Source organism: Ptychodera flava, chromosome 9, assembly GCF_041260155.1.
Source record: "Ptychodera flava strain L36383 chromosome 9, AS_Pfla_20210202, whole genome shotgun sequence".
In the NCBI taxonomy this organism is placed as follows: domain Eukaryota; kingdom Metazoa; phylum Hemichordata; class Enteropneusta; family Ptychoderidae; genus Ptychodera; species Ptychodera flava.
Window position 1 is genome coordinate 526,988 of NC_091936.1, and position 25,400 is coordinate 552,387.

A 25,400-nucleotide genomic window follows, 5' to 3' on the forward strand; every position below is an offset into this window, starting at 1 on the left:
AGCCACATTCAAAGAGTATCAGCGGACATGAAATAGGATCGGCATGAAAAATAAAGGATCGGGGCCGATCCTGTTAAATGGCCTGGGGAGAACACTGGGGTAATTGTTAGATGTGATGGTCTTCTGTATGGTTTAGTAAAGAAGGTTATTGCAGAGGGAAAGGGAGAGTTTGACTGGGTTCTTCTTCGCACTGGCTTAGGTCATGAAGAAATGAACATGTTGAAGGCGTTTGTCGAGTTATACTGGGCATTAATCTATGAGGATTTTGCAAAGTCACAAGGTTTCATTTCAGAAAAATCACTTCACTTCTGTAAATCTTGTGGTGACCATCATCAGGCATATGATAATTTCCTCAAATTTTGTGGTGGAGTAATGGAAGAGTTTGTTTACTTATTTTTAAATAATTGTGAAGATAAAACAGCTTCTTCCTTCATAACATGGGTTTCATCGAGCAAAGCTTCTGACAAGACATTTGATTTCATTGTATCTTGTCTTGTGCCTCACATGATGGGTATTATGTTGTTCCACAAAGGAGTGCGCAATAATAATTCAATTACAATACAAACAGGGTGCAGACTATTTATGCCAATCTGGTTTTGTAGAAATCACACTAAATACCAGTTAATAGAAACATGGGATGAAATGGACAGACTTGCCTACCCCAAGGAGTTGCTGGATGTTCTCACAAAATATGAGTCAATATCTAGGTCAGGAACACCAACTGCACATCAAGGAACTGATTTTGTATTGGAGGAATATAATAAGGATGTGAAAAAGTGGATGGTAGGCCAGGCAATCTATAAAATGTGAGAGAAAGTGATTGGAAACCATGACACTCTTTCCCAATTGAGAGAGAAATTGCAGAAAGAGCTCCTGCCATGCACTGAAAAACGTCAGCGCAACTATCAAGGTCAAGGGTATGAACAGGAACTGAAGAGATTCAAATTTGTTCTCAGGGATACTCAATACTTAAAGCCTATGCTAGGAAGGCAACTTGTGTCTGTTAGTGGTAGGGAGTTATGTACAGAGTTGTTGAATCTGCCTTCAGTTGGAAAAGTCAGGCAAATTGAGGTGATTGATAGTTACATGATTCCAAATGTCTATCCAGGGAAAAGATCATTTTGTCCCCCAGTTTATGTAACTGAACAAGAAAAGGAATACTATGAGTCTGATCAGAATAAAACGAAAAAGCAACTATCTGTGGAAATGGAGATCCTTTTGTCGATATTACCATCATGTGAGGTCAAGACAAAAATTGAAAACATGAATAAGAGTGGCTTAACAAAGGCTGAGATATGTGAGATTCTCAATGAAGTGCGAATTTTGTGCAATGAAACTGAAATTGACAACATTGACAGTGTTTGTCTTGGGTAGTACTACAGGAACAATTATAGTTTTGATGTACAATGCAATTTTTCAGATTGACATATCATTGAAGTACAATTTTTGTGAAACTAAATATTTGATTTATATAAGAGTTAATATACATATATATATATTTGTACATTTACTATAATCTATTGATTTTTTTCTCAGGGAAGCATTGCATATAAAAATTGTATTACATACCATGTTTTTCTCAGGGATTGGCATTTAAAGCATGACAGGTGTTTGATCATAAACACATTCAGTCATTCACACACGGTAGTGAAATCAGTCACTTTACACACTCACCAGGCAGAAAGTTTAGTGATGGTGCTATTATATTTACACTCAAACTTTCATTTTTACAAAGTATTTACCATTTTCACTCCTTGAATCTTTATCAACATTTTATTACATATATATCATTAATGTTATGAAAATGCAGCACATAAAATTTACTTTATCTTAAATTATTCTGAGGTAGAACACAAAATGTAAGTGTTTAAACTTCATTTAAATAAAGTTTTATTCAATGATGAAGTTTCTGTTTCCTTCCATTTTTTGTATGGCTTCCTTGATGATGAATAGAGCTTCCTCTTTTAGCATTAGTGTAGTTTTGATGTGATATTCACATGACAGGATTGCACCACTGCCTTGCCGATCCTTCTATTCCATTTTCTTGTACTTCTGCTTCACGTCAGGTACTTTGCTTATCGATACATGGCCCGTGTAGTGGCTGGAAAACATTAAAAAATGTAGGTTGGTGTCCACGGTATTGAGGGTTTACTAAAACTATCATTGTTATGCATTCGTTAATGAAAATCATTTTTTTTTCTAAAATGCTTTGACCAGGATACCTACTACAGTTGTTCTCAACATACGCATTTCAGATGACTAATTTAGTTTTGTTATCAAGAAAGGCTGACACTTACCAAGTAATTGAGGCATTCAAGTCCAATAACTTGAAGAGTGCATCACATAGATTAGCAGGAACGCGGCCAACCTGAGACCCTGCTATTCCCCTCACAGTTTGTGTCTTGTGTTTCTTGTCACCTGGCCTTGTCACAGCATCCCACAATTCCTCAGATATATCGTTCAAGTCAGGCATCCTTACAGACAATGCTGTCGGGTAACTAGGATTATTCTCTTCCATTACCAATAATGGCACGTCAGTGTGTGGTCTGATGTGAAAATAGTGGTGCCTGCAGGAAAAAGTGGATAGCTGCTTTCCTAAGTGACAGGCAACAACGTGTCATACTAGGACAGGAGATCTCAGACTGGATTAAAGTGCATGGAGCTGTACCACAGGGTTCATGGCTCGGTCCGTTATTATTTATCATAATGATAAATGATTTGAAACCCGATGTCCTGACATATAAATTCATGGACGATCAACTATGTCTGAGTCTTTTCTTTGTCAAAGCTCCATGCAGGGGGCAGTAAATTACACAACTAAATGGTCAGAGGTAAATAACATGAAATTGAACCCAGACAAAACAAAAGACATGTTAATCTGTTTTAGGAAAGACAAACCAGACATTCCAAATATTGTCATAGATGGATTGGTCATAGAAAGGGTAAAGGTCCAAAAACTCCTTGGAGTTATGATAAATGATACACTGTCTTGGTCTGATCACATTAATTACATTTACAACAAAGCTTCAAAAGTCTGTATTTTCTCAATCTCCTTAAAAGATCAGGGTTGAGCACAAAGCATTTACAAACATACTAAATGTCAATCATAAGACCCGTGGTCGAGTATGCATGTCCCTTATGGCATAATGGCCTCACATCAGACCAAAGCACCCTTCTTGAATCAGTCCAAAAGAGAGCATTTCGAATCATATATCCAGGGAAGTCTTACCAAGAAGCTATTACAAATAAATGCAACACATTGCATCAGAGAAGAGAGAAGTTATGTCATTCTTTCTTTCATAAAATTTGTATTGATACTGACAAGTTGAACTACTTAATCAACTCAGTCTCCACCAGAAAGACTCGTCACTCTAAACAATATGCTACCCCTAGGTGTCGTATACAAAGGTTTAAGAATAGTTTTATCCCCTACGCTCGTTACAATTATCAAAGATAGCTTTCCTTTTTATATGTATGTGCTTTTTGAACTACTTTTTGTGATTTTTATGACTTTTAACAATGCAATTTTAATATGCACCTTTTAATCTGTGTAATGTTTTAATTGTAAGAATTCAACCTGTCTATACTTCTATGGATCTGGTTGCAAAAACGTTTAATAAATAAATAAATAAATAAATAAGAATGATATTGATGCTGTAATTTCTGCAGTCAGCACCTCTTCCATGTTCCTAAATACTGCAAAAACTTAGTATGATGATTTTAAAATTCAGTTGCAGACAAAAACAATACAACTTACCCACTGACAATGCTCTTTACTCTGATAGTAGCTGTGTTCATGGTATCGGATACTGTTTTCCTGTGAACGAGAAAACGGTACGCGTGTAACCATAGAGCTAAAAAAAATCCGTGACAGGGGCAATCTGTTGAGGACGCAGGCTGAAGTCTATGTTATTTGGCTATTAAATCTTGCGACCAACATTTTTATTGATTTCAAATGCTATTTTCGAGCAAAATATTGCATGACTCTTTTGAATGGCCCATTTCAACTATCTTATCTCCCTCTAAACAGAGTTTACTTGTAATAGGGACACTGTTTTATGTAACCATTTCAACAACGTTACACCTCGATCATGCGATTGTGCTATGTTGTGTAACTTTGCATTCACAGTTTCGTTTTCATTGTAAAATTATGAAATAGGCGCCATGTCTGATCGTGTCACGCACTGTTGGGATTATCTATCATACGGAGACAAGACTATGAAATGAAGCTTATGATTCTTCGTCGGAATTGCAGGATAAACTTTGATTGTACATGAAATGAGTGCTGACCGAGCGTGCCGGATAAGGTCGGCATCGGCAGTTGCATAAGCGTGGTACTAAAAGTGTTGCCGATCGTGCTCATGCCAAAGCCTATCCCGGAATTTGCTTTACAAATAACCGTGGCTTTGTACAACTGGCACAGTTAGAACAAAGAAAACGCTTAAAAAGGAATAAACATGTACCTTAGTGGACAATGGCGAGCACGTTTTCTCGGCGAGCAAAATCAAAACATACAAGAAGTGGGTCATGACCAATGCGCATACACTCTGCGCACGAACCTGATTGGACAGCTCCGTACCTTTAACACTACATTATTATTCATGAGCACTACCATATTTAGGAATCGGGGCGAGTGTGAAGAGACGCCATGATAAGGCAAAAACTATATACAAGAAAGATTATCTACAGACAATAGTCTGTAAGTTACAATAACACTAGTTTTTTCCCTTGTTTATTGTATAGAGATGACAAATAAGTTTTCTTCAGTCTTGAGAGTTGTGTATTGACTGGTGTTATGCATGGTAATATTATCTCAATCTTGAACATAGGGTGCCAATCGTAAACTTTACAACCCTTGGTAGCAACAGGGGAGCCCAATGTCCAGTTTTACAGTGGCCATGCTATCAGCAAAGTTAATCACCAAACTGTTTACAACTTCATCAAATGACTGGCTGTTTTGCTAGTCATTTCGCCATATAAGTGGCCTGAGACTTCTTACTCTCTCTGTAACTGGCTGTCAACTTCAATGTGGTTTTGGTACATAGGGATAACTATGGGAGCAAAGTTTTTCGACAAAATGTCACATGACCAGCCACTTCCTGCATTATATAATTATGCACATACCTAATTCTGGGCTTAATAATATATATTATTGCCTGAATACATGGGTTTATGTGCCCGAGAGCAGGTGACAATTTGCCCGACGCCAGGAGGGCAAATTGTCTCCTGCTGCGAGGGCACATAAACCCATGTATTCAGGCAATAATATTTTTATTACATGCCTCTTCACAGTTTATGCTATATGACATATAGTTACATGCAGGGCCTTATCAAACAATTTTACCGTTATTGACCAGCATCAAACAGATTTTACCGAAAGTCAAAATAGCAGCGCGCATGGATATTTTACATCTAGCGTTAAGTGTCTACTTTGAAGTCGAAAATGTCAAAGGGCTTCAATGGACCGGGTAACCATGGTATGTCTGTAAAATGGGAGCACAGTGTCATTGACACTATTTTTATTGTGTGTAGGTAAAAACTCAGTGGTGACGTTAGCTATGACAGTATCTTTGGACGTACACTTTGGGGTATGACACCGTCCGGGGGGACTTACAGGTTTGGTCATGTCAGTGCGTCTGTCCGTGCGTGTGTGCATCCGTGCGTGCGTGCATGCGTGTGTGCGTCCGTCCGTTCACGCAGATATCTCACACATGCCCTGGTCAATTTCTAGTACCCTACCCCATACAGATGTACGTCGATTTGTTTCACAATGCGATCAAATTTGGCCATGTTAGAGGACTTTTTAGTTTACACCTCCATAGACTCCCATGTATAAGTCAGTTCTCCATAGACTTCCATGTTTAAGGCCAAGAAAAATAAAAATTTAGTTTCTCATTGTATTCATATTGCAAAAAGGATGCAGACCTTTGACCTCAAATATACATATTTGTCCATAACTCAGTAACCACAAGTGCTACACCCTTCATGTATGGTATGATGGGACACCTAATGATGACACATCCTGTACCTCATTAATTATGCACATATCTAATTTTGAGTGAGCCAAAGAGCTAGAGGTCTGATTTTTGGTATATTGGGATAACTTAGCAATACAATTTTTTTTACAAAATGTCATGTGACCTCGGTGACCTTTGACCTCAAATATACATATTTGTCCATAACTCAGTAACCACAAGTGCTACACTCTTCATATATGGTATGATGGGACACCTCATGACGCCCAGTGTTGTCCTTAGAAGCCGGGTGCCGGGTAAATAACCCGGCTGTTTTGCATTTTTTCCCGGCTACTTTTAACTTCATTAGATTATTTTTATAGACCTGTAATTTCGGGATTGCACTGCCAGCTGTTAGACGGCACACGTACGATTAGCAGCTTTGCGACCCTTTTCCCCGCATGGAACTGCACAAACATAAAACAGTTTCTAAATACCCGTTTGTGGCTTTTATTTGTTAAATAGTGTGATTGGCTGATAGACGCGCCTATGGTGTTGTCTTTGTTACGAGCAGTGTAACTGGTTTGATTTGTATGAAGGTCATCTTAGGTCATGATTTTTAACGATGGCGTCAAAAAGAAATGTGGCGTCGGCCACTGGCACCTTGCCTATGGAACATTTTTTCCCGAAGAAAGCCCGTTCGAAAGGTATACTTGATTCCAAAAATATATTTAGTTTATGTATGAAAAACTTCAATTTCGCTGAATTTGTGAGAAAAAAGCGCCGAAAAGATGTGATTTTGATCGACGATTCGCGAAGTTCATGAGACTGCAGCTAGTTTTCCACCGCCACGCTGGCTGGCAATGTCATGGTCACTACGAGTATGATCTTCTCAACAAATCAAGTTATTCTCAGAGCAATACCGACGCATTTTCTAGATTTAAAAAAATGAGCTAGAACTGATTTTTTTAGAAGCAACTGTTTATTTGAATGGGTATTTTTTTTTTCATTGATTATTTTTACGTACTAGAATCCACGGTCACAGGCATGTGTGTTGCCGACCGTTGTCGACTGGCGCATCATTGTCACGGCTAACTGCTTCACCGTGGCGCAGATCCCCTGTTGCTTAAGACAACAGGACAATACGTCGTGGATTCCGGCATGGGTTCAATTTCACTGCGCCTCCCCATGTTCTCCATGTTGGGTTGCCGGAAAGTGTCTTTCGATGGACCCTCTGAATCATTTTTAGCTCCCATAGCCATATGTATATATGGCAATGGAAGCTATTCTTATAGGCTGGGGAAATGTCTGTATGTATGTATGTCTGTATGTCTGTATGTCTGTCCGTCAACATCAAAAACTCCAAAACCGCTGCACATTTCATCTTGATATTTGGTGTGTACATGGATGATGGGCTGTAGATGAGATTTTGTTCAAATGAAGTTGTCATTGCCAAAAATATGCAAATTAAGTGAAAAAATGTAAAAAACAGTCAAAATTGAAAAACTCAATAACCACTGAGCAGATTACATGAAAAATTAGCATGTAAGTACTTTGGGCTGACCTGAAATGATTATGCACATCTTGGGCAAGCATCTTGGACTTGCTATTTTTCATGAATTTTTTTGTAATTTTCTCCCATTTTTGGTCAAAAAATCTTCTTCTCTGAAACCACAAGTCCGATTGATTTGAAACTTGGTATGGAAGTGCATAGGAGTGACCTTCCCAAATTTGGGCAAATCGTGGTGAAATTTGCATATTTTTAGTTTACCACGTCCATAGACTCCCATGTATAAGGCAGATCTCCATAGACTCCCATGTATAAGGCCACGAAAAATAAAAATTTAGTTTCTCATCGTATTCATATTGCAAAAAGGATGCAGTGACACAATTTTTAGTCCCCACGGATGAAGTCCAGTGGGCTTATAGATTGGGTCGTGTCCGTCTGTTCGTCCATCCGTGAGTCCATCCGTTCACGCAGATATCTCAAATATTTTGACAAAATGTCATGTGACCTCGATGACCTTTGACCTCAAATATACATATTTGTCCATAACTCAGTAACCACAAGTGCTACACCCTTCATGTATGGTATGATGGGAGAGCTTATGATGCCACATATTGTACCTCATTAATTATGTGCATATCTAATTTTGAGCGAGCCAATAGAGCTAGAGATCTGATTTTTGGTATATAGGGATAACTTAGCAATACAATTTTTTTGACAAAATGTCATGTGACCTCGATGACCTTTGACCTCAAATATACGTATTTGTGCATTACTGAGTAACCACAAGAGCTAAACCCTTCATATTTGGTATGATGGGACACCTAATGATGACACATCCTGTACCTCATTAATTATGCACATATCTAATTCTGGGCAAGCCAATAGAGCTGGAGGTCTGATTTTTGGTATATAGGGATAACTAAGCAATACAATTTTGTTTACAAAATGTCACGTGACCTGGGTGACCTTTGACCTCAAATATACATATTTGTCCATAACTCAGTAACCACAAGTGCTACACCCTTCATATTTGGTATGATGGGACACCTTATGGCACCACATCCTGTACCTCATTAATTATGCACATATCTCATTCTGAGTAAGCCAATAAAGCTGGATGTCTGATTTTTGGTATATAGGGATAATTATAGGAGAGAAATGTTTTGACCAAATGTCACATGACCTCGATGACCTTTTACCTAAAATATATGTTTATGTCAATAAATAAGTAACCACAAGTGCTATGTCCTTTGTATTTAGTAGGATAGGAGACCTTATGACAACACACACTTTACCTCATTAATTATGCACACATCTAATTCTGGGCAAGAGAATAGAGCTAGAGGTCTGATTTTTTGGCATATAGGGATTAATTAGCAATATAATTTTGTTTCAAAATGTCATGTGACTTCGATGACCTTTGACCTTGATTATACATGTATATGCATATCTCAGTAACCACAAGTTCTATACCCTCCAATTTTGATAGGATATTAGACCTTAAGATGTCACATCTTGCACCTCATTTATTATGCGCATATGTATTTCTTGGCTGGCCAATACTGCTAGAGGTCTAATCTTTTTTCCCGATTTAGAACCATAACTTAGACATGCCTCATGTGTTTCAAATTGGGAACAATGACATAGACCTATGTGCCCATAGATCTCAACATATACACTCCAGTGATACTTCTTAATGACCACATTTCCCTGCCCCATCAAGACTAATACTCCTATTACAAGTGGGGACTATGTCATTGTCAATGACTTGTTGAGTTAATGGTTGTATCACAGTATTCGATATTTCTAATTCTGTATTTTTCCATTTTATATTCTGAATAACATTAAACATATTTCACTGTCTCCAGTACATTACATTTAAGTATTTTCACTTCATGCACTTTATCCCTTTCACACATGTTCAAATATCTGACCAGAGAACAAACACTAAATAGTCCAGGATGGGAGCTACAGTGTCATTGACGCTATTTTTTTACGGACTCGTGGAGCAAATTTGAAAGAAAATAGAGTTGTTCCTTCGGACGCCATACTGCATATCTGCTTTGATCAAATTTGGGGACAGTGAGACGCGATGATCGTGCGCGGTTTGCATTTAATTTGTCTCAACATTTCTGTCAATCACTCACTTTGTGTCATAAGTTTCAGAAACTATCGCCTGAAAATTAGCAACGTAGTAAGGTCATAGGCACAGATGACATGGTAACGTGCCTCTGACTCGACGATGCCAATTTTTCAGACTACACTCAGAGAATCCGAAACTTTCCACACAAAATGAGTGATTGACAGAAATGTTGCAACAAATTTAATACCAAGCGGGCACTCATCTCGTCTGGTTGTCGCCTAAGCTCAGTCGCAGAGAGTGCTTTCGCAACCCTTGCATATAGAAAACTCATAACAATGAAAAAATGCGTAGAGACTCAATTCAATGCGTAATATTATTACGCATTGCATCGACTCTCTACGCATTTTTGCAATGTTATGAGTTTTCTATATACGTATTTATTTTGTTAATGCGAACACTGTTACAGTGAATTATCTTACCGATGTTTTTCTTGATCGTACACGTTTGTGAGGTAGGCTGGGCATGTAAACCATGCGATTCAGTATTAATTATAGTCTACTTTCACATACTGAGGATGTCATTTTAATCAAAAATATGAAAACATTGTTAAAAGTTACAAATACTGGGGCTTTAACAAAAGTGAATGTGTTTTGATTAGAATAGAATGAGTTTGATGGTTTTGGGTAAACTACTATGTGGTAATGAAGAATGGGAAATGAGCAATGAAATGTGCAGACAGCGGGTGATTTAAGATTAAATGTTACATCTTCACTGCAAATAAAACCATAAGTGTGTCATAAATAATACAAACAAAACAAAATCATGTTTGTTTGTTTTGTTGTATGTGAGCCACGTCTAAGACACACATCAAAAGTACTGTTTCAGTCTCAGCTAATTGTCACCTCAGACGCCACCAGAGAACACCATTTCCACTCCAAAATTTCATTTTTCGCCTTGCGAGAGGGGGGACACCCCCCTCTTGCGCTCTCCCCCCTCGTTCGCTACACTCACTCGCCGCTCGATCGCTTCGCTCCCTCGCACTCCACCCGTCTACTTTCTTAAATTACCCGGCTACTTTTAAATATAAGGACAACACTGGACGCCACATACTGTACCTCATTAATTATGCACATATCTAATTTTGAGCGAGCCAATAGAGCTAGAGGTCTGATTTTTGGTATATAGGGATAACTTAGCAATACAATTTTTATGACAAAATGTTACGTGACCTCGGTGACCTTTGACCTCAAATATACATATTTGTCCATAACTCAGTAACCACAAGTGCTACACCCTTCATGTATGGTATGATGGGACACTTTATAATGCCACATATTGTACCACATTAATTACGTGCATATCTAATTTTGAGGGAACCAATAGAGCTAGAGGTCTGATTTTTGGTATAATAGGGTAACTTAGCAATACAATTTTTTTGACAAAATGTCAGACCACGATGACCTTTGACCTCAAATATACATATTTGTCCATAACTCAGTAACCACAAGTGCTACACCCTTCATATATGGTATGATGGGAGACCTTATGACGCTACATACTGTACCTCATTAATTATGTGCATATATAATTCACAGCAAACCAATAAAGCTGGATGTCTGATTTTTGGTATATAGGGATAACTATGGGATAGAAATTTTTTGACCAAATGTCACATGACCTCGATGACCTTTGACCTAAAATATACGTTTATGTCAATGAATAAGTAACCACAAGTGCTATGTCCTTTATATTTAGTAGGATGGGAGACCTTATGACAACACACACTTTACCTCATTAATTATGCACATATCTAATTCTGGGCGAATAGAGCTAGAGGTCTGATTTTTGGCATATAGGGATTAATTAGCAATACAATTTTTTTTCAAAATGTCACGTGACCTTAATGACCTTTGACCTTGATTATACATATATATGCATAACTCAGTAACCACAAGTTCTATACCCTCCAATTTTGATAAGATATTAGACCTTAAGATGTCACATCTTGTACCTCTTTTATTATGCGCGTATGTATTTCTTAGCTGGCCAATACAGCTAGAGGTCTGATCTTTTTTCCCGATTTAGAACCATAACGTAGACATGCCTCATGTGTTTCAAATTGGGAAAAACAATATAGACTTATGTGCCCATAGATCTCAACATATACACTCCAGTGATACTTCTTAATGACCACATTTCCCTGCCCCATCAAGACTAGTACTCCAATTACAAGTGGGGACTATGTCATTGTTAATGACTTGTCAATGTAAACTTTGGGGTATGGGGTAAATTTTGGTCATATTTCATGAAAACTATACAAGATATTGCATGTTACCATATGTCATTTTAACAATTAGTAAATTATCTTTCTAATGATACCTAACAAGTGAGGTAATATTGAAAATCAGGCTCAGCAGATGACTTATAGGAAGACAGGTTTAACAAAAATGCATGCAAATCTGCAACACTGTGATTTTGCGGTACCCTTCAAAATATGACTGTTACAGCTGTAGAGTCCCAATATATTTCCTGTTAAAAGTGTATTTCATATTTCTTACATGTTTCTGTACCAAATAAAATAGATTTTGTACAAAGCATTACATTTTTTATTATGTCTTCCAAAAAAATTGGTAGAATTTGAGATTTACTGTAATTTGCGATGTTAAAATTTAGGGTATGGGGAAAGTTTTGGTCATATTTCACAAAAATTGAGAAGATATTGCATAGTACAATATGTCATCTTAAAGAGGAATAAATTGCCTTTCTAATGATACCAAACAAGTGAGGTTATGTTGAAAAATGTGCTCAGCAGATGACTTACAAGAAGACATAGATCAGTAGATCAGACTGTCTTAGTTAAGTCCGGGGTTCCGCAGGGGTCACAACTGGGAACACTGTGTTTCATTCTTTATCTAAATGATATATTTGGTAATTTTAAATGTGGCTCCTTAGGCTTTGCAGACGATCTGAAGACGATCTGAAGATCTGAAGATAATACGTAGTGTGAATGACTGTTCAATGTTACAAGAAGATATCAATTACTTGTCCACATGGTCTGAGAAATGGAAAATTCACCTTAATTATGCCAAATGTGTAGTACTTCGTCTTTCATTGAAAAGATTGCAAATTGAGAGGGATTATAATATTGATGCTCACAACTTGAAGACTGTTTATAGTTACAGTGACCTAGGCGTGACACTAGACACAAAGTTAACTTTTTCAACTCACGTTGTTTCAGTTGTCACTGATGCTCGAAGACTACTTGGCATGCTTAAAAGGTTTGGCAAACGGTTGTCAGTGGATGCATTGCCCGTGGTTTACAAAACATTCATTAGAACTAAACTCGAGTATGCATCAGTTGTTTGGAACAGCATTGACAAAGTGTACTCAGACAAACTAGAAGCTGTACAGCGTAACTTTGTTAAATATTTGTGTTATCTTGTAAAAGTAAGGTTTGATGATTATTCATATGATGATCTGTGTGTTATGTTTAATTTGCCAATGCTGTCTAAAAGGCGCACTTATTTTGACATTGTTTTTCTTCACAAATCAATTAATGCCCTTCTTGATTGCCAACCAATTTTTAATTTACACATTCCTGGGCGATCAACTAGACAGAAACGGACATTTCATGAGCCTGGTGGTAGAGTAAAATTTACTAGCAATTCACTTTTTAATCACATTCCAAAGCTATATAATAGTATTTATCAATGTCTACCAATTTTTAACATTTCTGTTTCGAGTTTTAAAGAAAAGCTAAAAGAGTTTGTTTTTTAATTTTTACTTTGTCCTTGTTATGCATGTCATTTGTTTTAACTTGCTTTCTTGTCCTGTATTACAGGACAAGAAAAAACATCATGTTATTTGTATTTTTTACTAAAATCCTCCTGTAAGTGCGGATGTATATGGTTTTTAACTGTGTCATATCTGTGTTGGAGTTCGAAATTAATAAATAAATAAATAAACATATTTGACAAAAATGCATATGGGTTGCAAAATTGTGATTTGGGGGTACCCTTCAAAACATGACCATAACAGCTATTACATCCCTATATTTTTTCTGTTAAAATTCCATTTCGTATTCTAGGGATCCCAAGGCTTCTGAAAAATACAGGTTTGTTATCCTGTGGGGTGGGGGGTGGGATGCACGTAGACCCCCTCTAGCCATATGGCATACATATGCATGGCCATTGTTTTGGGTGTGGCGTGCATAATTTAGGTTAATTTGCATAATTAGTGATTTTTTATCAAAAGCTGTTTCTTGAAAGACAACACCAAATTTGATGAAACTTTGTACACATATTTGTCTAACACAGCTCTAATTGCACACAAAGACTTTTATCAGTATTGAGTCAATTAATTGGTAGGTTCCATATATTTTATGAATTTTTCATAATTCCAGTAATATTTCAATAAATACTGAATTAAATTTGATGAAACTTCTTACAGACGTTTATATAATAGAGCTGTAACTTTGCAAAGACCTTTAGCAGGATCATGTCAATTGATAACTAATTTGCATATTTGATTAATTTTTTAGCTCACATTTGGTATACCAATGTGAGGTTATCGTATAAGCTGAAGATGATGGCGTCTTTATGTATATGTGTATGTATGTATGTATATATGTACGTATGTAGTCATGTACTCTCTGTTTATTCATGTGTCTTAAAGAAAAACTGATTGGTATCTGTCTGCATTCATTGTATCATGGCTCATCTACTGAGAGTTCACATTTTATCCATTTATAGCAATCTGTTTAGATATTATCAACATGATAAGTATTTCAGCACCTCTGTTGTATGATCTATCCAAATATTCAAATGGATCAGCTCTTTTTATCTACAATGTTACCTACATGTATAAAACTTGTGTGCAACCTACAAAAAAGTACACATAATGTATACGCAACTGTCTGCCTTTGGTGACTGTTGCTGTAAAACAGATGTACATATGTGATGCCACAGGCTCCTTATTATACACAGATTTGTGCTAGAAAGTTTTCCCTTTTGTCTATGATACTGCAATACTTGTTTAACTGGATGGCAGTTTGGGATATACCATTATCATGTAGGTGTGGCAGCATTGTTACAAGTGGAAGCTCTAAAGAATGCCCATTATAAAATGTTATCTATTGTGCAACGATAGACCGTAGAGAGACCAAATATTGGCCACATTAATTCTATGAAATACAATATTATAAGAGGGCACCTTTGCTTTGGTATGGCAGATTGTATCACTAATTATGATATACTAGGTTGCATGGCATGCAAAGTGTGTGTGATCAACAGTTGCAACAGTTGCCAACCATTTCGTACTTTACTGTACATTTCCTATAGTTCATTATGTTTTATATCCTCAGAGATACCTGAGTGAAGTCTACCATGTCTCCCATGTGTAGACAAATTCACAGACTATTTATCAAAATTTTGAAAACGTACTGTTATGCACACCATTCTTTTCAATTCTCATTTTAAATAATTTGGAAAATTATGCATAATTGAGAGAGGAGATAGCATTTTTGTGAAATTTGCCACAGATTGTGCCCTCAGTCATACAAAATAATGTGATGGAAAGTAGGGAGACTAGTTGCACCTGTTTTATGAAACAAAAGGATATTGATTTTTCGCAATGGAAGTGACAAAAGAAATTTGCATGCTAAGTTTTCTCAGAGAATGACCCCTTCAGTTCGTCATAACTTGCTGCCCATAAAGCAAGGCATTTGTAGTACCTAAAGAATGTGACTTTTATGGTTGTTTAGTGGTTATTTTGAAACTTTCACTGAAATATCTAAACATACTTTTACTAGATATTATTTAAAAATTATTCTGATGCTGTACATTAGTGCTTACATGCAGAACTGAAAAAGTTATTAGAAAAGTAACCTTCAAGGATACAAATCAAAGAGAATTGTGGGTAATTTATTGTACTGTGCAGCCCATCAGAATTTTTCAAATGCACTTGACTATGATATTACAAGCTCAAGATCAATATAAGCTATTAATTATTGTGTATACACTCACTCTGGCTTGCAACATGTAACCAAATGTGAGCATTGTGTCACTGACGCTATTTTTCATATTTGGAGAGGATCTGTCCTGAGCCTGTTATTGATTTTTATAGTGTAAGTTGTATTCAGCAACAATCCAACAGAGATTTATTGGCTGCTAGGTGGCTATTATACAAATAGATGCAGCTCTGAGAGATTTTCTCCTTACACTAGAAGAGGAAAATTTTGATGATTTTTTATTTTATTTTTTAGGAATTATACGTAAAAGGCCGTGCTGCTTACAGAGCTGAAAATTGGCCTGAAAGCATTGATTACTTTGAAGGTGCATTAGAAGAGTATTACAAGTCTCATGATGAGTGTCAGGCTTTGTGTGAAGGAACTCATGAACATGATGACTTCGAAGACCTGTACATTTCCTTTGCAAGTAAGCTTGGATACACAGTTGTTTCATTCTCAGTCATTCGGCAGAATCTTATGTATAGAATTGTTAGTCTCTGCTGACAAAGTTTGGGGGACTTATTGTTTGGGTTCCATGCATCATTGTGTCCGTCTGTCCTTTGGTGCAGATATCTCAGACATGCCTAAGCCATTCGTATATCTCTGATTTATATCTCTGAAGGGTGCACTGAAAAATACAACCGAATGATGCAATTCGTGGCTGGTATGATACATTTTATGCCAGTATGAGCCCATGTCATAATTCAAAAACTTACAGACCCCCCCTATTTAACATTTCACCTGGTGCCGCATCATGTGCTTCATTAATTGTGTACATTTCTAATTATAGGCATGCCGATATTGTTTGAAGTCTGATTTTTACCTTCTCGTGTCTATTTATAGACAGAGAAGGTATTAGAGTTGAAAAACCAGTATGCTGGTGTCAACTACTTCCGTCTGTCAATACTTCCGTCTGTCAAGATCCGTTGACGTCATGCTATTGTGATGGGTCATATCATAAACTGGTGGGGGTGTTCATGGTTCAGGTTGAGGTGCAGGAGAACGATTTTGAGCTGTGACAAAAATCAAAAGGGACTTAGCGGCATAGCCACAGTGTTAAGCCTTTCTCCAAGGTTCTTAGTTGACTACGATCTATTACAGACTACTGAGCTGACGTTAGGGGTACTCACTTTGTGTTTGCTCACTCTGTGTGCGCTAGTGTTTGGTACTGAGTTGCGTGGATATCTCCTCATGGCCTCACGTGATATGGGCCTGTTGCATAATCTGCAGATGATCATATGCCTCTGAGTCTGAAAACGGTTATTGTGTAAGCCTGTCGGCGTTTTCCTTGCATTTTTTCTCATTAAATTTTGCAAAATATCGGCGAGGACCTCAATATTTCAAGATAACTCTTTCTTCCCAATCGTTTCCTGGAGTTTCAGAGTCATATATGAACGAAAATGAGTGAAAGTTTTAGACAGGAAAATCGGACGTCGGCCATGTTCAATGTTTACAGTACAATCAGAAGTTTATGTGGAGGAAATAACTAACAAACACTGTTCATGATGCCCGCCCTCTAGAGGCAGACCTTCCTATATGAAGTACCACATTTGATGCTTGTGGAAAGCTTGACCACACAAAGGAGCATTTTAACTTTTAGAAAATGACAAATTGAATAGGGAGCTATTCTGAAAATGTCAAATACTGAGGAAAAATGCGCAAATATTCAAAATAAACAGGTTAACTGACTGGTCAGCTATAAAAAACAATGAAAATGTTTATGATCAAAAGTTTTTGAGATGCGCACATTTTAACAAATACAAAAATTATTAATATTATAAATATAAGACCAAACTATTTTTTCAGGGATGGGACAGGTTGGAAATGAGGGGTGAGAGACAAAGGCACTCCTATTGCTGCATGTGGATGCAGCCACACCATTTCATTTGCAGCATACTTAATCACTGTGTTGTGTTCAAGTTCCATATTGTACCGACTGTCATACAAGGATAACATAAGCAAAGCAAATCAAATTAGAAAAGGATCAATGCTGTTGTGTGGATTTTGCTTAACATGGCTGATTTTAATATTTTGCCCTGTATATTTGGTATCCAGCAAAGGCATATTTTGATGTAAAGTCAAAATTAACACTACATTGCGGACAATATATGTTACCGTTTCTGCATGAACTTTTCTTTTTTAAATTATAGTATAGTAGTACTTTGAACAGATTAACAATTATCGTGATGTCAACCCATAATTTTACATCACAAAGACTGTAATTCTGCCATTTTTTTTATTTTTCAGTCATTTTATAAATTTTGCACTGAACAAGATGATTGAACAAATTGCAGTGTTTGAATTTGTAAACTCAAAGAATAAAAATCCTTTGGTCACAGATTAAATTATTTTTTGAAAAGAAATTTACTCTTAAACACTTTTAGCATATATTCTTTACACGGTCATGTATTTCAAGGAAAATATGCCTACTAAAAACAGTAATTTCTTCACTTTCAATTTTTTTTCAATACTATGACAATTATCAGCCATGAGGTTTTACAAACACAAGACCAGATAAGCGTTTTTCATCATTTCCACAGGACTCTTTGGAAAATCCATTAAAAACAGTTAAAAGTAACTTAAAATGATCACTTGGTATACATTTAATTTACAGATGCCAGGTTGTGTATTTCACATGCACTCAGGTCAGTAGGGAAGTGCGTCATTACTATTTTGGACTGTTAATTCTTATTTCTGAATTATTTAACTTTTTTTTCCACATTGAACTATCTTTAGGCAGTTTATACTGTAGCTTAGAATTTTTTTGATTGATGTATTTAATCATCTTTTGGGTTCTTTGGGTCCATATCCCACCTCATGCCCCTACATCATCAACTATTTACCAACAACTCCATGCCAACAACCAATTACCTGACCTGGCCACACATTAGAGAAGGTACAGCGTCATTGACGGTATTTTTGGTTATCGGGGTTAATTGCACGAGCAAAGTTTTTATAAATGTCATGTGACCATGGTGACCCTTGACCCCACTATAACATATGCCAATTATTCAGTAACCACACATGTTACACCCATCACATTTGGTCGGATGAAACACCAAATGACACACATCCTGCACCTCACGTATGTATGTATGTATGTATGTATGTCCATTTGTGAGGCATCCGTCCACTCAAATATCTTGAGAACCGCAGTACTTACTGATTTGATATTTATTATGTAGATGAAAAATTTGATTTTCAGAAATTGCTTTTTAGCTCCGCTGTCAGCGACGCGGAGATTATCAAATAGGTTGATTTTCCTCCGTCGTCGTCGTCGTCCGTCGTTCGTCAACAATTGCCTTCTCCTCTGAAACCGCAAGTCCAATTGCTTTGAAATTTTATATGCAGTTCACTTGGGGTGACTCACTTAAGTTTGTTCAAATCGTGGTGAAATTTGTATATTTGTATTTTTGGGGCATTTTTTGGTGTTTTCGGTAAAAAATCTTCTTCTCTGAAACCGCTTGTCTGATTGCTTTGAAATTTGATATGCAGTTTACTGAGGGTGACTTCAGTCAGATTTGTTCAAATCATGGTGAAATTTGCATATTTGTATTTTTAAGGCAATTTTTGTCATTTTTGGTAAAAATATCTTTAAAAATCTTCTTCTTCTTCAAAACTTATTAGTCAGATAGCTTTGATATTTGGTACATATGTCCCTAGGGATGATCTATTTCAGATTTGTACAAATTGTGCAAAAATATGCAAATTTACACTTTTAAGGCAATTTTTGCCATTTTTAGTCAAAAAATGTATTTCTCAAAAAGTACTGGTCTGATAGTTTTGAAATTTGGTATACAGGTTTCTATAGATGCACTAAATAATATATATTGAGTTTCTGATGATATCTGTAATTTTGTATTTTTGGGGCAAATTTTGCCATTTCGGTCAAAAAATGTGTATTTCCAAAACTACTCATCTGATAGCTTTGCAATTTGGTATACTGGTTTTTACAGATGAGCTAAGTAATATATATTTAATTTCTCATGAAATCTGTAGTTTTGTATTATTGGGGCAATTTTAGCCATTTTTGGTCAAAAAATGTGTATTTCCAAAACTACTCATCTGATAGCTTTGAAATTTGGTATACAGGTTTCTCTAGATGAACTAAATGATATTTATTGAAATTATGATGAAATCTGGAATTTTGAATTTTTGGGGCAATTTTTTCCATTTTTGGTCAAAAAATGTGTTTCTCAAAAAGTACTGGTCTAACAGCTTTGAAATTTGGTATACAGGTTTCTATAGATGAACAAAATTTGATCTTTTGAAATTATGATGAAATCTGCAATTTTATTTTTAGGGGCAATTGTTGCCATTTTTGGTCAGAAAATTTTGTTCTCAAAAAACTACTCATCAGATAGCTTTGGTTGACATGTTCTTAGGGATGATCCAATATGATATATTCAAAATATGATGAAATCTTCAATTGTGTATTTTTGCAGCTATTTTTGCCACTTTTTTCTGGCCACTGCATTAAGCTATCAAAGATTTCCACCTCCTTCATCAACATGTGTCAAAAATAGTAATTCTCTATAAAACACAGCGGAGCTATATCAGCCGCTAGGTTGCTTTTTTTAACTTTTAGCTCACATTTGGTATACCAATGTGAGGTAATCGTATAAGCTGAATCAGTTCATTTGCATGCCATTTGCATGTCTGTATGTATGTCTGTATGTATGTATGTATGTTAGATATGTGGAAATTGTCCTGAAATATACAAATTTGTATTTTTAAGACAATTTTGTTATTTTTGGTCAAGAAAACTTGTTCTCAAAATTACTTGTCTGATAGCTTTGTAATTTGGTACAAAGGTCCCGAGGGATGTTATGAGATAAATTTTCTGCTCAAAGTGTTGGGAAACCCCCAAATTTTTATATTTTAGGTAATTTTCTTTTGTGACCTTAAATGACCTACACCAACCCAGGATATGTTGTGAGAGAGTTTTGAAGGCTGTGAACATAATTTTGTCATATTTAATATCAATTTGTAGTAAAATTTGATCCTGAAAACAAAGCTGAGGTAAATTTTTCAGTGCGAACCAATTTTTGCAACTTTTGCATATAAGACACACAAGAACTGATGAGAAATTAGGATCCAGGATAATTCCAGATGTTGTAATCCCCCCAACAGCCGAAGGCATTTCACTATCTGTAACTGATTTAAACGGGGAACGCTCGGTAGGGCCCTACCAAGTGAAGTGGGCGTGGTAAACACCAAAATAAATGCACTATTCACGCAACATTGTATACGTTTCCGCAACATTGTGTATACACGCAACACTGTTAAAACACAATGTAACCAAGGACTCTTGTAAAGCACGTGTAAAATGTAAACAAAGATGATATGCATGGCCATTTTAGCCCTGTGTTTTATGCAGTAGGTACAAAATAAATAACGAAAACTTTTATTTCTTGTAAATGTCCTGCAACCAAGCGCTCCAAATTTTTGATTTAAATTCAAAGTTTTTACGGACACGAACGGGAACAGATGAACGTCTTCTTGGGTTTGTAACGTCCACTACCAACCGCGATGATGTTGAACGTCGATCTACACTTTCGTTCCAATCGAGAACAGCCAGGTTTGTTCTCATTTCGTACGCCTCTTTGCCAAATGAAATGCGTTTGTCATGATATTGCAATAACGCGTTATTAAATGACTCAACGTAATGGGTGTCATGGCAACTACTGTAACTTTCCGCGTCTCTAAAGACAGGCAGTCTTCGTAGAAATGTTAGCAACATTTTTACTTTCTCGTGTCTATTTGAGAAGGTATTAGAGTTGAGAATCAGTATGCTGGTGTCAACTACTTCCGTCTGTCAATACTTCCGTCTGTCAAGATCCGTTGACGTTATGTCATTGTGATGGGTCATATCATAAACTGGTAGGGGTGTTCATGGTTCAGGTTGAGGTGTAGGAGAACGATTTTGAGCTGTGACAAAAATCAAAAGGGACTTAGTGGCATAGCCACAGTGTTACATGTAAGCCTTTCTCCAAGGTTCTTAGTTGACTACGATCTATTACAGACTACTGAGCTGACGTTAGGGGTACTCACTTTGTGTCTGCTCCCCCTGTGTGCGCTAGTGTTTGGTACTGAGTTGCGTGGATATCCCCTCATGGCCTCACGTGATATGGGCCTGTTGCATAATCTGCAGATGATCATATGCCTCTGAGTCTGAAAACGGTCATTGTTCAAGCCTGTCGGCATTTTCCTTGCATTTTTTCTCATTTCATTTTGCAAAATATCGGCGAGTACCACAATATTTCAAGATAACTCTTTCTTCCCAATCGTTTCCTTGAGTTTCAGAGTCATATGAATGAAAATGAGTGAAAGTTTTAGACAGGAAAATCGGACGTCGGCCATGTTCAATGTTTACAGTACAATCAGAAGTTTATGTGGAGGAAATAACTAACAAACACTATTCATGATGCCCGCCCTCTAGAGGCAGACCTTCCTATATGAAGTACAACATTTGATGCTTGTGGAAGCTTGACCACACAAAGGAGCATTTTAACTTTTAGAAAATGACAAATTGAATAGGGAGCTATTCTGAAAATTTCAAATACTGAGAAAAAATGCGCAAATATTCAAAATAAACAGGTTAACTGACTGGTCAGCTATAAAAAACAATGAAAATGTTTATGATCAAAAGTTTTTGAGATGCGCACATTTTAACAAATACAGAAATTATTAACATTATAAATATAAGACCAAACTATTTTTTCAGGGATGGGACAGGTTGGAAATGAGGGGTGAGAGACAAAGGCACTCCTATTGCTGCATGTGGATGCAGCCACACCATTTCATTTACAGCATACTTATTCACTGTGTGTTCCATATTGTACTGACTGTCATACAAGGATAACATGAAAAAACAGTAATTTCTTCACTTTCAATTTCTTTTGAATACTATGACATTATCAGCCATGAGGTTTTACAAACACAAGACCAGATAAGCGTTTTTCATCATTTCCACAGGACTCTTTGGAATATCCCTTAAAACAGTTAAAAGTGACTTAAAATGATCACTTGGTATACATTTAATTTACAGATGCCAGGTTGTGTATTTCACATGCACTCAGGTCAGTAGGGAAGTGCGTCATTACTATTTTGGACTGTTAATTCTTATTTCTGAATTATTTAACCTTTTTTCCACATTTAACTATCTTTAGGCAGTTTATACTGTAGCTTAGAATTTTTTTTGATTGATGTATTTAATCATCTTTTGGGTTCTTTGGGTCCATATCTCACCTCATGCCCCTACATCATCAACTATTTACCAATAACTCCATGCCAACAACCAATTACCTGACCTGGCCACACATTAGAGAAGGTACAGCGTCATTGACGGTATTTTTTCAGCATTACGATCGGTTATTCGGACTTTGGTTGGTTCATAGTTTTTGTCTGCTTTGCATCGGGACTCGGGATGACATTCATCATGTTTACCTTGATAGTGATTTACTATGTTACAGATACGCGGTCTTAGACTCAGTCTCCGCATTTCCATTACATGTTTTCATAGACCAGTATGTGTTTTCATGGAAGCTGCTTTGTCTGATAATTCAGCATGCCAGTTTTTTCCTTTCCTATACTTTGGTCCGGATGAAATCTTTTTTGCCTCCCGTGCGATCCCTTTAGTGACATGCCATTTGTCTTTACTGTTTGCTGTATGACGACGTTCCTCCCTGACATATTTTGTAACGCTTGCATTGTTATCATGCACATGTGTTTTGACTGCACAATCTTTACTATCAAGGTAATCATAAATTTTTTTCACCCCAATCAACTCGTGTTTTTGGCTGCATGGCTCCTCCTCTCGAAGTGCTTCATCCTGCTCAGACAAATACTGAGTTGCGGCCATTTTCTCTAACAGAGTTGTCTCCTGTGATTCTTTCGACAGAGCACTAACTATCGGAGAATATGAATTTCGCAACTCGCACAGTTGTTTTTCTGCAATCACTCCAATGGACGCTTCATTACAAAATTTTGAATACTGACTTGGCAACAACCCTGAAGAGAAATACCCGTGTGCCATTCTTAAATTAACTAAAAACTTCCCCCTTTCTACGTATGGCGAAGATTTCCACCATTTTCTGTGATAATTGTTGGAACATTCTAATGTGGCGCACAAAACATGTCCGAATTTTCTCTTTTCTGTGATTTTCAAGGCTGAAGTTCCACATGTGTTCGGTAGCAGCATCAACAAGTTTCTGTAATGAGTTTGCTGTGCAAACGAATATTTCATCCTCAGATCCCAACTTCAAGCAATCATCTTGAGTCGCGTAATTGAAGTCCTAAGGTCGACAAGACTGTGTCGTCCCATGAACACGATCAGTAGTCCTAACCATTTCAACATCTCGATTTTCTGTATTTGCGGTCACATAGAAATCTAAGATTCTTCCAAGTGCCTCGAAAGTCGAACATGAATTGCCAAGTAAACACTTCACTCTCTCTAATTTATTGAACAGAAGAAGTTTTTCACCATCGGCCTGATAATAAAAAGTTATTTTACCACGCTTCTTACCATGATCCTGTAACTTTCGTTTCAAATTTCTCTCCCTCATAGCCTCAGCGCTATCCGACAGGTATGTCCAATGACGACTAGTCCGATTTAGTCCCCTGTTACCGACACATTCATTGATCTGCGGAGGAGTAACGTGACCTAAATCATCGGCAAAATTAGCCTCATTCATGGTTGATTAGCGTTTTTGTACGATACGATGACAGTATGCACCACTCACAGAACTAGGATCCACCGAACTTGCTTCCGGCTACCCAACAAAACAATGCTCACCAATCTTTATAGACTTGCTGTATTCTTCTGTTTTGGACTTGGTTATGACCACTGTCACAACTCAATGATATTGAGATTGTTTTCTGATTCGAAAAGTATTCAAAGCTTCCTCCTGCTCTACAGTACTCAAGAGTTATGAAAGAAGTGAATGTACGACTGGTCCTAAAAGTGCTCAGAGCGTTCTACATCACTAAAGTTTACACGGTAACAAACGTAAAAGTCTGCAACATTTGTCTAAAAATAGCAGTCTAGGGTAGTTTTGCTTTATACTTCATGAAAATCTTAAATATTGCATTCATCAAAGACTTATAGAGTTATTTTCATGCTTTGTATCCGATGAAGTGCAACGTGCTAATTAAACGAAAATGCATTTTTATGTTATAATTCACTATTTTTGCACATAAACTACTTCAACTTCCCCTTTTCACGAAATAGTAAAACCTAATATGCATATATGTATCAAAATTTGGGCGCAAAACTTACGACCGTGCCAATATTTCATTTGTCTGACTGTGGATCTAATATAACCAACAAAGTTCATTGAATGCACTGTGTTATAGAAGGATGTCGCAAATGGAGAATTACAAATATTTGAAAATAGCTGTAAAGCCAGAGCAGGAGGAAGCTCTGAAGACCTTTCTCGCTCAGAACAGTCTGAGTATCATCGAGGAGGAGTATCTCTGCCAGCAAGCAGTTCCAGTGGTCACCACAGAGTCCGATTTGGAAAGCGACAGCCTGTCGAAAAATACGGATGCTCATTGGGTAGCCAATCGTCCTTTGACAGACCTAGACGACTCGGAATCTCGTGACTTTGAGTCCACACTGCAAAGTCAAACTAGGTATACATGCGCTAACATTCGCTTTACCGAAGCTGACGACGGATCGTGCTCGTGCTGCTTTTGCACACCGTGCGTGACAGACATAAGCAGTCCCCAAAGCTGGCTCGGCAAAGGCCATAGACCTCGTGCTGGAAATAATTTGGTTCGGAAAAAAATGTACAAACTATTTTGGAAGCAACTTAGTAAAAGATGTGCCTGGCGTTTCCCACA

At 37.0% G+C, this 25,400-nt stretch overlaps 1 protein-coding gene across 3 annotated transcripts in view; it reads left to right on the forward strand.

Moving 5' to 3' along the window:
* LOC139141336 (prolyl 3-hydroxylase 1-like) overlaps positions 1–25,400 on the forward strand; it is a 328,430-nt gene that overhangs the window by 92,547 nt on the left and 210,483 nt on the right. For all 3 annotated transcript variants that reach the window (XM_070710968.1, XM_070710969.1, XM_070710970.1), the window contains exon 3: positions 15,810–15,981. In XM_070710968.1, coding sequence (XP_070567069.1) covers positions 15,810–15,981 — 172 coding nt within the window. The remainder of the gene's footprint in view (positions 1–15,809; positions 15,982–25,400) is intronic.